Source organism: Poecilia reticulata, chromosome 2, assembly GCF_904066995.2.
Source record: "Poecilia reticulata chromosome 2, P_reticulata-male-v2, whole genome shotgun sequence".
In the NCBI taxonomy this organism is placed as follows: domain Eukaryota; kingdom Metazoa; phylum Chordata; class Actinopteri; order Cyprinodontiformes; family Poeciliidae; genus Poecilia; species Poecilia reticulata.
Genome location: NC_088831.1, coordinates 17,136,669 through 17,152,842, shown reverse-complemented (window position 1 = coordinate 17,152,842; position 16,174 = coordinate 17,136,669). Strand labels below are relative to the sequence as shown.

Sequence of the window (16,174 nt, the reverse complement as noted above, 5' to 3'; positions counted from 1 at the left end):
AAATTCCAATGAGCATCTACCATTTAATGCTGGAACTAGAAGACATTTTAAATATCCAAAATAAATAAACAAAATCAGAAAAAACAAATAAATGGATTATAAAGTCTCTGTAAACAAAATTGTCCTTCAAAAAAAAAGAGGTCTAGTTGAGACCAAAACACCAGCCTGAAGAATTTTGTCATCCAGTTTTTGGTAGAAAGAGAAAACCATAAATTATGCAAATACAAATTACTGAGCTTGCTTTTATATATCATGCAACTAATTGATTAACTGATTCATTGTGACAGGCCTGTGTATTAGCAATGAGCAAAACCAATTACTTGTTCAGTCTGGTGGAGAAACAGAGCTTCCAGTGGGATTTCTCAGCTGGATCTAACAACAGAACAAAGTGGACATCTGCGCAGGAGGAGTCTCCTCAAAGATGTACTCAAAAAATATATATACATCATTTGGGCTGAGAACATTTAACCTGCTGGACTCCAATAAAAAATGTCTTTTAATGAATAAATCTTGCAATTGCTTATCGTTGGCTTCTAAACTGTTGATTGCCATCATTTCTGATGAGATCATCGATGTTCCCTGAATACAAGGCAGGTATTAACACGATGCTCTAATCCGAATATGAAAAACTAAAAAAGGGTAAACGTGTTGTTGATAGCGTGTGACCGGGTGACTTCACATGTAAGTGCAGCTCTATAAACAGACACAAAGCTGCCTCCCTCCATCACACCTGGCCTCCCTGAGCCTCCTCCTGTTACTCTGGTCTAATGGGGCGTGCTGTAACCAGCTCAGCGCAGCCTGAATGCATCAGGTGTTTGTGCTGCTGCGAACGCGGGGGAGCGGACCCAATGACCCGGCAAGCTGCTGCTAATCACAGGGACCACAGGACAGGAGAGAGGAGTCCTTCCATTATAGACGTTCTGATACTTGGGATGAGCCACTGTATGTCTTCAGCGGCTGAGGATGCAGCAGTATGAAGCTACGGAGAGCATCATACACTGTAAAGCCTAATTTGTTCTACTTAAGAAAAATATATGCAAATGTGTTGCTTCCTAGTTCCCATTAGCTTCCATTAATTTAACTGATTGTGTAACATTAACTTGTGTAATTTTAGTGAGCGTGACTTCTATATTTTCTGTCAAAAATTGAGCAAAGAAAAAAAATTTAAGACCAAGACCCTGGAGCTGTTTCAGTCAAATAGTTTTCTTTTTAAATAAGTATTTTTAAGTAAAATTAAAATAAAAGAAAAGTGCTGTCGCGCAGTCACGGTTTGTTCACTTTTTCACCAGACAGCAGCTGTTAGCAAACACCTGGTAGGACTGTTGATCAGCTGAACTCATCATAGGAGCTACTTCTTATTGCAAAGCTGGTAAAAATGTCGTTAAATGTTACTAGAGGTACTAGAGGAGAGATGTTGTGATGACTTCCTGGAGGCGGAGCTTCAGAGAGAGCAGAGATTCTTAAACCACAGGACCCCGTTTATGAAGGGCTGCAAGGTGTTAAATCGAGCCAAATTTCTTTTAAGTCACATGTAAAATATACAGCATTTTTATAACAACTGGAGGAAACATGGTTACTTGATTGTGCTACAAATTGTGCCGGGAAGACACATAACACTGCCCTTTAACTTTTAAAACCTTTCTACCTCAAAATTTCTCAGCTTATTTAAACTGAATATTTTTGATTAAAGTTAACATTTTAATTCACCAACAGAGTGTTAACAAAACCTTGACTAAAGTCGGGTTATATCCACTCATCTGTTCAGTGAAACACATGGTAACAGCCACCCGATGCCCCAGACCTCATACCTGTGTGCGGTTGAAGGCCACCCTGGCGAACACGGCCTGGGATACGCTGGCCCTCTTCAGCTCATCCCTGACCTGCTGGTAGATTTCAGAGGACACCTCGGCGGCCGAAGGGTTGCTCCCGGGATGGTCGCACGCTCCTTTGGAGGAACCCCGGGGGATGGGCGGGTGGTTGAGGAACTGCTGGTTGAGGCTCTGAGGGTGCTGATGGGCCAGCAGGCGGCTCACGGCCAGCTGCTGGTTGATGAGGTGGGCCATGGCGAGCTGTTGGCGAACCAGCTGTGGGGAGAGCTGCGGCGAGAGGAGCCCACCTGGCCCCAGCAGGGGCTGCAGCGCACCCGGCGGAGGCGGTGGGGGAGGAGGAGGCACCTGCCCTGTGCGGAGAGGGGGGCTGTGGTGGAGGGGACCATGAGGCGATGGCTGCTGTTGGGGCGGAGGGGGCGGAGGGGGCTGCTGGAGCGGCTGCGACGGGGTCTGAGGGTCCCCGGATCCGGGTTTGAGGAGGGGGCCGCCGGCACTCAGGTGGCTGAGCTGAGGCAGGTGGGGCGGGGGCCGCGGCCCCAGCACGCAGAAGTCCGACATGTTGTCCCTCTCAACTGGAGTCAGGAGAGGCAACGTTAAACAAGCATGAAAAAGAAAAAAAAAACGAAAGCGACCTGAGAGAGTTAAAGTCTTACTTTTAATGTCTGCGGCGTCGCGACCAGCCCACATCTTCTCCAGATAATCCCCTGCTTAAAACAATGAGCAGAGAGTCAGTAGCTGCGTCGACACTGGAATTACAAACATAAATTGAATTTAGAAAAACGTTTTCCCACTGCGGTGAGGTGGTTGTTCAAAGTTCAGAGTAAATCTCAGAGTAGAGGAAAGGGCCTGCACAGGACCTGCTATAACGTTCATGCTAACTGCTCTTATAAAATGCTAAGCTTGTTTAAAAAATTTATTTATATGAGCTACATAAAGTGTTTGCTCTTGTTTTAAAATGATGGAACCTGCCTTACCAGCAGTCAGTCTGTCTCACAGCTTTGCTGTCATATTTTCTAGAATTCTGAAATATTACATTATCGGACACCAGATCAAAGCTTTATGGACACTGCAGATCAAAAATCTTTCCTAAAAAACAAAATTTTCATTTAATCAAAATCTGCATTTAATTTTTTCCTCATTCTTACTTCAGTTAATTTTGGGATATATTGTTAAAGAATCATGGTAAAAATAATAATCTCATGGAATATGAAAGCATTGCATTGCATGTTGTTGACATCCTCTTGCTTTGACATTTTAAGAGTATTTAAAATTATGTTGACGTTTATCGCATCATTTATCATTTATCGTGATAAATTTCTTATCATGATAAGAATTCCTATTTATTGTTGTCATAAGTTTCAGTTAATGATGTAAAAAAAGAAATCTGTCTGAATTCACAGAATTGTTAATTTTACTATTTTCTCCTCTGCTTGTTCAAGGAAATTCCCAATAAATATCAATTCATTTGAAGACATGATTAAAAGCAGTCACTGTGTGCAGTTTAGTGAATCAAAACCCATTTCTTTATGTAACTGGCATCGTAAAGATGCATATTACAAACAAGTTTGTTTTTCAAGAGATGTATTTGTGATTGCTGTGTTAGCTAAAAAAAAAAGGAAAAAGCAGTAATAAAGAGTTCTTATCATCATCACAATATTACCACAAAATATTATGATAGAACGTAAAGTACATATCTCCCTTCAGACTGCGTGATTGCTGGCCTTACCTTTGATTTTCTTGTACTTCTTGTACCAACGTCCAAACTCTTGACATTTGGCAGTGGAGACGTTGGCATAGTAAGAACTGTTCACTATGGAGGAAATCATGCTCTGAGGGAAGGAGAGGGGAAAAAGATAAATAATAACTAACAACATATGAAATGCTTTGACTCACGCAACACCCACATGGCATTCACACACACACACACGCACACACGCGCACACGCGCACACACACACCCACACACACACACACAATAGAAGCAGAGAAACATTAATCATGACTGGAAGCCACCCATGGAAAGCCGAGCCAGCACAGTGCAGAAGGGGAATCTCCAGCCACACACACATATGCTAGCAATTAATGCAGCCATCGACACCCCCACCAGAGATGGCGTTAAACACAACATGCAAACACATTGCACAGATTATCGGAGCAGGGCCGGGTGCCACACTTGTAGCTGGCTGAGGAGACGGTGCTTGGCATGAACCGGCTGCAGTAACCAGAACCCCGTCTCCTGGGCGGTTGGAGGTGGATTCCTCCTGAACGGCCTACCTGAGACAGAGGACACTCCTTGGCCAGAGTGCTTTGGTTCATTTCCTTCAGCAGCTCCTTCAGAGCGTTCCTGACAGTTGCGTGGTTCCACTGCTCACAGGGCAGATCTTCCAGCTTCGCAAAGCTGCAACAAATCAAAACCACACACACAGACACACATCATTCATTGCTATCCATAGACACAAACGCATCAGTCACGCTAATCGTTTGGGACGTGTTTTACATCATTACACAGGGCGTGTTAGGAGAACCACTTCATCATAATTATTAAAAGTATTTAGAGGCAAACAAATGTAAGGCTGCTCCTTAAAGCAACATGTTCATGTCCCTAATCCCTTTATGCTGTAAAACTGATAGTTTTGACACTACAAGTTTGCTTAATTGAGCATTTTGAAATATTGGGAATATTGTAATATTTTAAATTGGCTCCATGTGTAACAGTGAGAGGAGTCTATATCATAAGAACTGTGGATGAGTCAGAACCACAAACGGTCTGCTTCAAAGAGGGAAGAACACCAGCGCAGATACACTAGATGTACACTCCAGTCCTGTAGGTGGCAGTAGTTCGTTTGAAGATTGTTTGAGCACTGAGTGAGAAGAAAGTTTGGTAAACAGTGGTTGTGTCTCCTACAGAGCACACCTGACCTGCATACTGCATAAAACATTTGACATGTTTTTGTTTTTTTTTCTCTTTTATTGTCATAAATAACCATCTTGGAATAACAATTCCACAGTTTAAAACCCCTTTACTCTCATGAGGCCACAGATGTCCTCATTGACATATTAGATGACATGCAAGAGTTTTGAGGGTGACAGTTAATGGGTTAAAGGGGCAGCATTGTGTGTTTTCCAGCCACAGAGTGACATTTTAGAGCACAACCAAGTAACTATGTTACCTTCAGTTGCTAAAAGAATGCTGTATATACATCAAATAAAAATTAAAGGAAATTTGACTTTGAAATTTAACACCTTGAAGTTGGGCCTCTTTATAAGAAAGCTTTGCTCTGTCTGAAACTCCGCCTTCAGGAAGGCATCACAACATGGCTCCTCTTTTAACCCTTTAACCTCATTTTTACCAGCGTTGCTCTGAGAAGTAGCTCACATAATCGACTTATCAGATGTTTGCTAATCGCTGCTGGCTAGTCTGAAGGAGCTGAGAAGGGGAGTCATGGGAAAGGGCCGCTCTGTGAGGCAGAAGCTTGGAAGCTGCAGCTCTGAAGAGGTTGTTGGCTTCACCCAGGGGTTTTGCACAGCTGGATGGTTGCCATGGAGATCAAAGAGTTTCTCAAACATGCATAAAAGAATCAAGGTAACACTCTGGCTATGTTCTTGAGGATTAAATAACATTAACATGATATAAAGGTCAAAAAAGTCAATTTGACAGAAGACTACCCCTTTAAACACAGTCTGAGTGCCCCCAAGTGGTCAAATAAATAATTAGTCAAAATGAGTCAGAAAGTAGGTCGAGCTGCCATCAGTTGGAGTCAGAGGAGAGTTTAACCTTAGAGTCCCATCGTGAACTTCTCTCTTTCTACCTTCTTTTTGTTTTTGTTTTTTTGTTGTTTTTGTGTTTTTAGCTATTTTATTTTCAGCTTTAAATAAATGAGTCAGAAAAATAGCCGCGCAGGAGCCCTGCCCTTGCTTTGGATACACACATAAACAAGCCTAGCTGGAATGTGCCACGACAATAGAAACAAATAAACCCTCTCATGTGGAGTTTATCAGTTCTTATCTGCTCATCAGGATGCTGCTTCATTTCTTCACTGGAACCAGGACGTACCGAAGCACAGACCCCCCACGCCCCTGACCCCTTCAACCCCGGTGAACACCTGACGCAGACAGATAGCAGATAGTTCTCCATCAGGGCTTTAGCGTCTGAAAAACACATCGTCTCATCGTCGGCCCTGCAGACTGACAACCTGACCTCCAGCTGCGATCCTACGGGCCTTTGAAACCAGTGCTGGTTGGAAGGAGGAAGTCTGACCTCTGCAGCTGAATGTGCAGCGTGACCATGTGATAGACCTCCATCAGCATGTCTGCCACGGTCGCTTCAGGTGCGTCTGTGAGGAAGTGGATGGGCAGAGGGTTCCACCGTCCCACCTTGATGATGCCTGGACACAAACAGAGAGGATCCATGCAAGTTTTAACATGTAGTCCTCATATAGTATAGTCACATATACTTGAGAGGCGCATTCCCTTATAATCTTTAGAAACCCTGTGATAACATTAGAGTTTTTTATTTCTGTGGTGAGACATTTATAGAGTTTTGCTGGCGTGTATTTTTATTTTTTTGTATCGTTCTGAAAACCAAGAGTATTCCGATTTTTCTCCAAGCTTGTGCATTTACGCCGATGACTTGACTCTATTGAAATTTCAAGAATAACGTAAATTTAATAGCCTGAAGTAGAGGAAAACAAAACAATAAAGAATAATTAGAAACAAGCACTTTGACTGTCTAGTTAATTAAAACCATCTGTCTGAGAAACGTTTCTTTCTCAAATATTACCACCCAGATTTTTTTTTTTTTTTTACAAAACTTTCATGCTAAATTGGGAAGAAAGCTTACAGTGTGGTGACACACACACACACACGCACACACACACACACACACACACACACACACACACACACACACACACACACACACACACACACACACACACACACACACACACGCGTAAATATTACACAAAGCTGCATTACACCAGCGGGGTCTGTGGGCCTCACAGGCTCCAGTCACTAAGTATTTTTGAAATATCTGACCAACACCCCGATTTTCCCCCGATATGAAGCAAGAGCTGCAAGTGCCTGAACACAACCACAAAAACTGTCAGTCATGCCTAATATGCTGTGAGTGGAAACTGCTGAAAAACAAATGAAAAACATTTCTAAGCTCATCATGAGCAACAGCTGCTCCAGACTGTCAGCTTCTAACTGACTGATGCTCCTGCACCTTTCATTTATGAAAATATATACATATGTATTTTTTTCTATAAATGAAAACTTTTCATTTACGTGAATAAATTCATATAAGATTACCAAACAGTAGCCAGTTCACTCATCTCGTCCCCACTCCATGATGTTGGGTCATTGTATAAAATTGAAACAAAAGCAGAGTGCAACAATTTGCAAATCCTTTTCAACCTATACTCAATTGAATACACCACAGGATTAAACATTTTACTGATGTGTTTTCATTTTCATGCCTGCAGCAGGTTCCAAAAAGGGGAATGTTTACCACCACGTTCCATCACCTTTCCTTATGGCGCAGACGGTAGATAAACGGTTTTCCTTTAATGGTACATTGTCTCTCTGCGATTACCACATTGAGCAGTGAGTACATGAGGATGATTGACAGCGCTAAGTCCCTCCTTCTGGCTCTGATTGGTTGTTTTGACTGAGCGGTGCATTTCTTCCGATGGCAATAGCAGCTCAGAGAGGAAACTGTCACAACATGGTGACAGTTTCAACAAATATGTAAAAAAAAAAAACTTTTCTTTTTCAATACTGATTACATACTGCAGCTTTAATGGTAGACGCAGCACAGAGACCTGTGGCGACTCTGGAGGAGCTGCAGAGATCAGTTTGCCATAAGTCACATAGCAAGACTTATGGCATAGGGAGACAATTAAATGAGACTAATGTAGAAGACTGTGTGTGATGGAAAACTAACAGTTCACCCTGAAAACACGCGGTGAGCAACTCCTGGCCTGCAGGGCCAGTGTCCTGCAACTTTTAGATGCATCAAATAATGAGGTCAGAGGAGAACTTGACTGCACTCAGGAGGTGATTCAGCTATTGGACTGTTGGACCAGGGAGACATCAGGATCAAGAACCAGGATTGCCCAGTCCTGTGTTAGAGTGGCCCACTTAAAGTCCAGAGCCAAACAATTGGACGTTTAATGTTTCACGTTAAATCAGTGAAACATGTTTCTTACAGAGTGTATTCCAGCTGAAGCAAACACAAATGGGCATTTTAAGAATTCAGTTTTTAATGTTTAAATGATGATCAAGTTATGATTTTATTCTTGTAAAATGTATTTGTGCTCTATAAATCTTAAAACACTCCAGCAATGCAAGTTCTGCTCAGCGTCGAGAGTCGCTTCTAGAAAATGTCACCAGACCACACAGACTGAGATCTGAAGCAACCTTAGCAATAAATTCAGCATTATGGTTGTCTTTCTGAAATTAAAAAGGGGGGAATATTATTTAGAGCAGCTATAGCGTGGCTTAAAGGCAGCAGTCCAATATTTGTGGTTGATGGGCAACTATAATACCAGTTCTTTATTTATTTAAGCGCAAAAAATAATTACTAGTGACGTGTTATGATTAAAGAGTGACCATAAAACACATTTTGTTTGCAAGAAACGCAAAGAACATCAGAACCGTTACGCCTCAGACTCCCTTCAGCATGAAGCACTTCTATGAAATGTTGTTGGAAACATACAACGCTTTGCAAAAATATCCATGACCTTTGAACTTCCAACATTATTAGTCATCTCACAACCACAAATTTAAATGTATTTTAAGTATATTTTACACCAGCATGAATAAGATATTCCTCATATAGCTAATTGTAATGTTTGTTGTAATAAAAAACCCTCAAAATTCAAAATGAAGTCCCACTTTGCAGTGGTCCTTTCATGGCATCTCCATGAAACACAGTAGCTGCGTTTCCACTACAAATGTGCGTAAAACCTTTTCCGAAAAAACACAATTTTGCAAGTGCAGAGTTTTCATTAAATAAGAATCACATGTGGATACATTTGTTCACGTGAAAATCATGGGGGCAACAGATGTAATCATAATATATATTAATGCTTCAGCACTAGGGCTCATTATCGGCCATCAGAGGAGAAGTTGGTGTCTTATTGAGGCATTGGAGCAACAAACGCCCATAAATGAAATTGAAGCCACTCATTGTACAGAAGATCTGTGGATTCAAAGCTTTCCACTACATGCGTTTCAATTACAAATTTGCTGAAAACCTTGTTTTAATGTTTAAAAAACACAATTTCACAATTATAGTGTTCCCTTAAACAATAAATTAAATTAAAGTCACATGAATCGGTTTGTTCACACAGTAAGTCATTAAAAAACACTCAGCACCATCATCCTCCTACCACTTCCTGTCGTCTTTTTTGTCGTTTCCGACAGTGGAAACATCCGGTTGTTGATCACATCAACCTAGAAAAAAAACTATTTATCAAAAAATTTGAGGTTTTTTTTTTTCAAAATTGTTGTGTTTTCATTAAACAAATTTATTTTCGTAATTCCAATTCGCGCAATTTTATGGTTGTCAAAAATGCAGCTACTGACAAACTTTACTTTTCATCAATTTTGCGATGCACATTGTCCAAAGAAGCGCTTTGTTGCTGTATACTAACTGGAGTGACTGATGTGTTGCAAAAAAACATTGTTTCCATTACAGTTTTGCTAAATGCACCAACTTTGACACGGTAGAAAAAAACCCGCCTCATCCTAGCGCAAAAAAAAAAAAAACTTCTCAAAAAATGTTTATTTTATCTAAATCAGCATGTTTCAATTAACCAAATGTATTTTTATAAATCAAATTTGCACAATCTTTTGGTCAACAACATGAATGTAAGGAACTTCCAGAGGTATTAAAATGTTTGCAAAACATTATATTTTTAAATTTGGTGTGGTGTAAAGTAAGACTATAATGTGAAGGGACATTTCACCATTTACCTCCAGTACACACAGACTCACACACACACACGCACACACACGTGCACCCCCCCCACACACACACACGCACACACACACAGGCTTCTTCATGGGACTGGCTGGAGCTGTGAAAACTAAACAAAGCTAATCGCATTACTATCCTCTAAATGAGATCCAGACGCGTCCAGAGAAGTCTCCCATCATCTCTCTTGTTCCTCATGCGCCCCCTCATCCCCCACCCATCGTCATCCACCCTCCTCCCTTGCATCGCCCTTTGTGAGTTTCTTCCTCCTGTTTCCTCTGCTCTGTTCTCTGATGTCTTTTTGGTGTGTTTACTGCCCAGCTATATCTGTGTTTCCACTGGGTCGAGCTGTGTTCTTCATTAATTGGGCCATGCAGAGGGAGCATCGTTAAAACACCATGTACAGAATGGACCGTTCTCCCTCAGGGCTCAGAGGAACTCCTGAGGAACCTCAGACCACCATGGGAACAGGCAACCATGATCAGAACAAACTGTGTCGGAGCAATTGCAGTTCATGTAGGCTGATGGATGCACAAAACCACTTAAGTATAGTAGGCACAGTTAGATTTACAGATAATTGTACTTTCTTAAAGGGACAGTATTATGTATTTTCCAGCCACAGAGTGCCATTTTATAGGACAATAAAGTAACAATGTTTCATTTAGTTGTTATAAAAATGCTATATATATCAAATATGACTTAAAAGAAATTTGACTTTGTAATTTAGCGCCTTGAAACTGGTCCTCTGTCTCTTTAAAAACTTTTTTATTTACTGAAACTCTGCCTTCAGGAAGTCTGAGGAGGAGCTTCATCCTAGAAGGCGGGGCTAGGTCCATCCAGGCATTTGGCACAGCTGAATGGTTTGAGAACTTCTGAAACATGCATCAATGAATCAAGTCAACACCCCAAGTAGGTTTTTAGATGTGGGAATAACATTATAACATGATGTAAGGCTAAAAAAAGTCCATTTTAAATAATACTGCTCTAGCTGCGCCTAACTGGTAAATTTTACATGCCAAATTGGAAATGTTGGATTATTGTGGTGTTTTTTTTCACTTCACACATTCAGACAGACTGTACTGTGCAGTACAGTCTGTCTGCACAGTACTGTTTGGATGTGCAGACGCTCCATGCAGCGTCTGCACATCCAAACATGAAGCTAATGCCAAGTTAGGTGGAAGCGAACGGGTGAATAAACAGACAAACAGGAACTCACAGAGGACACATGACAGCACACAGAGCAGTGGACACATAGCGACTCGCATGCAAACACACACACACACAGACACACACGCACACACACATACAGTGAATACATAGCCCCTGCTTGCTGTGTGATGCATTAATAATTGATCCATCATTCTTGGTCTGCCCCCATCAGTGGGCTGTGCTTCTTGTGCGCATTTAAAAGTAGGAATTATTGTTCTCATTTCCACATTAAAATTCCATCTCCCAGAGACGAGCTTTCATGTGGCCGACTGGTGGCTTGGCTCATGTCTGAGTGTGCCCATCTGTACAAATGCACACTCACGTCTCCGGCTCCTCTCATCAGCGCTCGCACGGGGCCTGCACGCATGGATGCATGCGCGAACACACACTCACGGGGAAGCGCGTGCGTAATCCCATTGTCCCGCACCACGGTGAGACTCAATGGTTGACGCAGCCGGCCTGAGCCGCTTGATTTAAAAACGGTTCCAGGTTCCACCCCTGGCTCTGGGGGAAACCCCCTGCGTCTGACTCATCCCTGTCATCCACACTGACACTGTCAGGGATTTCTATTTTTTTTAGTTATCTTTAAAAAATGCTACGTAAGCAGGCAATTCATCAAAAACACTTAAAATGTGAGGATTACTAAAGCAACATATTCAGTTTAGAACTTTGATGTTTAATTCAGTCGTTATTTAACTAATTAAAGACGACGATCTTTTGAACTGATATATTGTATTTACAAACCTTTCAATCCCAAAACCGTGATAAAAAACGGACTTATTCCATATCTGCCCATAATTCTGCATTCATTTTAGGGAGCATTGAAAAACACTTGGTGCAACAAACACTGCAACAGGAAATGACTGGATGGAGATACAATAAAAAGCACTTCACACCAAGGCAGTGCCAGAACGGCTGGTACACAGGAGTTTGAAGACCAAAAGTTTCAGTTTTCTTTTCATAATCTAGGACAGCAGAGGAGGTTGAATGCTGGATGTATGGAAAGCCAAAAGGGTCAAATTTCTGATGAATGCTGCAACATCTGTCCAGTAGCCACAGCTGGTGACAGGCTGTTGATGTGCGATCAAACTGGATGAAATGTTCACAAGTTTTGTAAATTTGAACAGAAAAATGTTTTTAGTGGTGCAGCTTTAAAAGAGTTTCCTCTCAGTGGGAAGGTCCTGGGTTTAAATCCTGACAGGTGCTGTCCTCTGTGAACGTTTGCATGTCTTCCCGGTATACATCCACAGTCATGTGTGTTACGTCACCAGGATATACTAAATGTACACACATGATTGTCCTGTGAGTCTCTGTGCTGCTCCATGATAAACTGACCACCAGCATTAGAAAATAAAGACAGAGCATTTCAGCCTAAATGGCTTCAGGTTTTCTATACTAAAGTCGTTACGTTTGTTTTCAGTGATGAGGCCTGGAATCTGGGCGTAGTGATGGACTCAGACCTGAACCCTGAGAGTCCCATAAAAACAGTTACAAAGTCAGCCTTCTGTCACTTTGAACTGCCTGGCTGCGAATAAGCTTGACTTGTTTTGATTAAAGGGCCTTCTGCTAAAAGAGTGTGGCTTCATGAAAAGCCACCTGCTGTAAGAAGAAGGTCTTGTCACCAACCAGTGGTGGCTGGTGACTGGGAGCATCAGTTTACTTTCAATAGACCGTTTACAAACTGTCCTCTCTGATCTGATCCACCCTCCAGCAAACAGCTGGATGCGCCGCTTTGACCCCTCCTGACCTGTGAGACGTGGCACCGTTAACTGTTCGCTGATTGAAGCTGTAAAGTACAGGTCTGCTCTCATCCGCTCTATAAAAGCTTCCAAACCCTTATAATTGAAATAAACAATATCTTCCAGCTAATTACTGGGCTGAGCTAATTAAAGAAAGGCCGCGGTGCTTTAAATACACCGCTGGGACGCAAGAATGCAGGACACAATTCAAACAGGGAGAAAATAGCTAGGACTCTGTATAATTTTGGTCATAGACCGCATGGGGAAAAAATGTATAATTTAAGCCAAAAATTATTCATTTAACATAAACGCTTGTTTGAAAAAAAAAAAAAAATGCATTCATTTGGAAGATGCTTGGGAGAGAGGTTTGCGAGAGGCTGTTTCATGCTGGCCGTGCGCGGACGCGCTCTTGTATTAGCTTTGGTCGTTTTTTTAAGGTGAATTCCGCTCCGGTCGGCTCAGTGATGTCTCCCTCAGCCTCGCCTTTGATGGGTTGAGCATTGTTGAGCATTGATGTGGCTCCTAGTTGTCAGCACATTGTCTGCTGAGACAGACAGAGACCTCCGTTTGGTAACAAAAACGCTGAGGTTACAAGTGTGACTAACAGCGTTCATCTGTAAACCTTCCCCTAACTGTGGAGCGGGCTGCTCAGGCCGCTAGCGTAGGGTAATGGCTGTCTGAGTGATTGTTTTGTGGCTGTTTACTGCAGCTCTGAAGTTTACAACCTGCAGCAGAAAAAGCCCAAAGCAAGATTTCTTCTTTTTTAATCAAGTTAAGGAGTAACTAAGTAACCGTTTTGCATTTGGCAAACATCTGTAGCTATAAGACTGAGTTGAACCTCAGCACAGCAAACAGCTTCTGGTTGATATGCATCGAGAAATGAGAGGATTTAGAGACTGGAAACTTAAAATTCTGATCCCATACCGAAGCGCTACCAGGTTGTCCTGACAACCGTCATCTCTGATAAAGGGTTAAAATGAAGTAAGAGACTATGCTTCTAAAATTTATTTTGTTTATGCCAGGTTTTCCTTAACATTATTAAACAAAAAATTACATAAACTCCCACAATAACGGAGTAGTAGTGTACACATATAACATGTAAATAACTCAAATTATGATACAACTAGAACAGAGAGTCTGGACAATTTACCAAAATATTTTTTTCCCACTAATCCAGATCTTTTCAAATTTTGCAGCTTCAGTCTATCTGAAAATGTCATTCTTTCCATTCTATATTAAATCATATCTGTTCTGATGTTTTGATCCAGGGACGGACATTATTTATAGCTTTACGGTCCGAGAAACTATACTTAAATCTGTATTGCAAAATTATACATTCTAGACATGTTGAGATGTGTCTGAATGACATTTAGGCTGCATGAGAGCGAGAGAGAGCAAGACTTTCAGCAGGTAACAGCAAAACTATGCAGGATGCAACAAAATAACTCCGCTGTATTAGTTTCAACTTTTGACCTGGAAATCTGGATTAAAGAATAACTGAAGTCTTTAGAGAGCGATATGGTTATACACACACGTTAGGGTGAATTTCAAGATACATCAGAGGTGGAGGCTGTGTGTGTGCTGAGCCTGTTTCAGGATGGATGGAGAAGAAATAAGAGCTAAAGACCCAGTGTTAAGAAAGGGATTAGCTGCCAAAACAGAAACCTTCAGCTGTTATGAAAATGCCATACATCTAATTTGACTTAAAAGAAATTTGACTTTGTAATTTAATGCTAAATTGGGTCTCTGTCTCTTTAAAAACTCCTGCCCTAAATGAAGCTCTGCCTTGAGGAAGTCATCACAACATGGCTCCTCTATTAACCCTTTAACAACATTTTACCAGCGTTTCACTGAGAAGTAGCTCCTATAACGAGCTCAGCAGATGTTCTACCAGCTGTTTGCTAAATGCTGCTGGCTAGTCTGAAGGAGCCGAGTGGGGAAGCTTGGAAACTGCAGTTCTGAGGAGGAGCTGCGTCGCAAAGACAGAGCTAGGTCCACTCAGGTGTTTTACACAGCTTAATGGTTGTCCTGGAGATTCAATGATTTCTCAAACATGATGAATTACTGTTTACAAATACTTTAAGGGAGAATTTGTAAACTCCCTTGTTCATCAAAAAACACAGGAATGTTTTTTGATGAAGGAATTAAAAAACAAAATTAAAAATTGATTTTAAATAACACTGGATCTTTAAAACAAGACTAATGAGTTACAGGCAATTTATTAGTTTTGCAAAAGCTACAATTCTGATTTGAGGATTATTCTAATCAAAAATATAGCTTCAGCTACAAATAAGATAAGCTATAACAAATTAGTATCTGAAAGACACTTTTTTTTGCAGTTTACAAAATCTGTGCATATAAATATGTCTGCACGCTGAAACAAGAATTAGAAGGGACAACATGAACCCACACACACACACACACGCAATGTTAGGAGATTTCAAACAGATGGGGATCTCCCAGCGTCCTCAGCCAGCTCCAGCAGCTCTGCTGCCCCCCATCACTCTGCTGTCCCGTTTTATAACGTTGTGAGGCAACTTCTCCAGATGGAATATTCTGCATACTTGAGAGAAGACAGCAGTAAATGACACTGTCCTGCTGCAATGACTACCATGTGTGCGACAATAAATTACAGCGTTTTTCTTTTTCTCTGCTTCATAAACATTCTCACACGTACCCCGCACACAGTGTATTTTTGTCTTGCAAGGACATTCCTGTCCAGCTCTTTGTTGACTCTTTAATGACTTTCACAGCCCCTGTCTGTGTCTCTGGTGTGTTTTTCAAGCTTTTTCGTGCTTGTTGCCACTGTAACAATGTCTGCTCTCTGTACACACCACTTCACATCACACACTCCCCTCAGATCGTTGATGAGAGGGGCGCTGTCCTGCCTTGAATGCTGAGTTGTGACTACTGTAGCTCACAGAGAGACGAGCACAGAGAGGCTGAATATGTAATGCAGTTTCTATTCAGCTTTATCTCATTAAAAGAAGCTTCTTTCAGACGTTTTCTGTCATTTTACTGTTCTAGGAGAAAAAAGGAACAAAAGCAAGCATTTACCGTGTTTATTGACTCTCCTGGTGAGTAAGCGTATGCTTTACATCAAGGATAAATGGGTTAGAAAGCACTTTATGCTAACTGGAAAGCAAAGATGGGGAGTTTCCCAGGGCGGCAATAGGAATCGGGAGGGTACACTTCAAAAATACAAAACCTTACCAAGTATTTTTGTTCTAGTTTCTAGTGCAAATGGGTTAGTACATGTGAAATAAGACAAAAAAGTAATTTTTAGAAAGAAATAGGAGCTCATTTTAAGTCAATAATGCCTTAATATTGATGAAAAAGTCCTGATTCCACTGGTAGATTATTTCACTTATAACACAGGAAAATTGCATGTTATTAGTGCATTCGATGAGTTTG

The 16,174-nt window shown here is 41.3% G+C and overlaps 1 protein-coding gene across 6 annotated transcripts in view; it reads right to left on the bottom strand.

Moving 5' to 3' along the window:
• satb2 (SATB homeobox 2) overlaps nucleotides 1-16,174 on the bottom strand; it is a 73,398-nt gene that overhangs the window by 25,321 nt on the left and 31,903 nt on the right. For 4 of the 6 annotated variants that reach the window (XR_014084472.1, XM_081598896.1, XM_081598895.1 and 1 more), the window contains exons 4-8: nucleotides 6,087-6,213; nucleotides 4,103-4,226; nucleotides 3,556-3,658; nucleotides 2,483-2,536; nucleotides 1,809-2,401 (exon numbers count right to left, since the gene is read on the bottom strand). Coding sequence is in view for 5 of the 6 variants with exons in the window: in XM_081598896.1 (XP_081455022.1) it covers nucleotides 1,809-2,401; nucleotides 2,483-2,536; nucleotides 3,556-3,658; nucleotides 4,103-4,226; nucleotides 6,087-6,213 (1,001 nt within the window). In the remaining variant the exon portion in view is untranslated. The remainder of the gene's footprint in view (nucleotides 1-1,808; nucleotides 2,402-2,482; nucleotides 2,537-3,555; nucleotides 3,659-4,102; nucleotides 4,227-6,086; nucleotides 6,214-16,174) is intronic. The other 2 variants (XM_081598899.1, XM_081598897.1) reach the window with 1 other exon arrangement.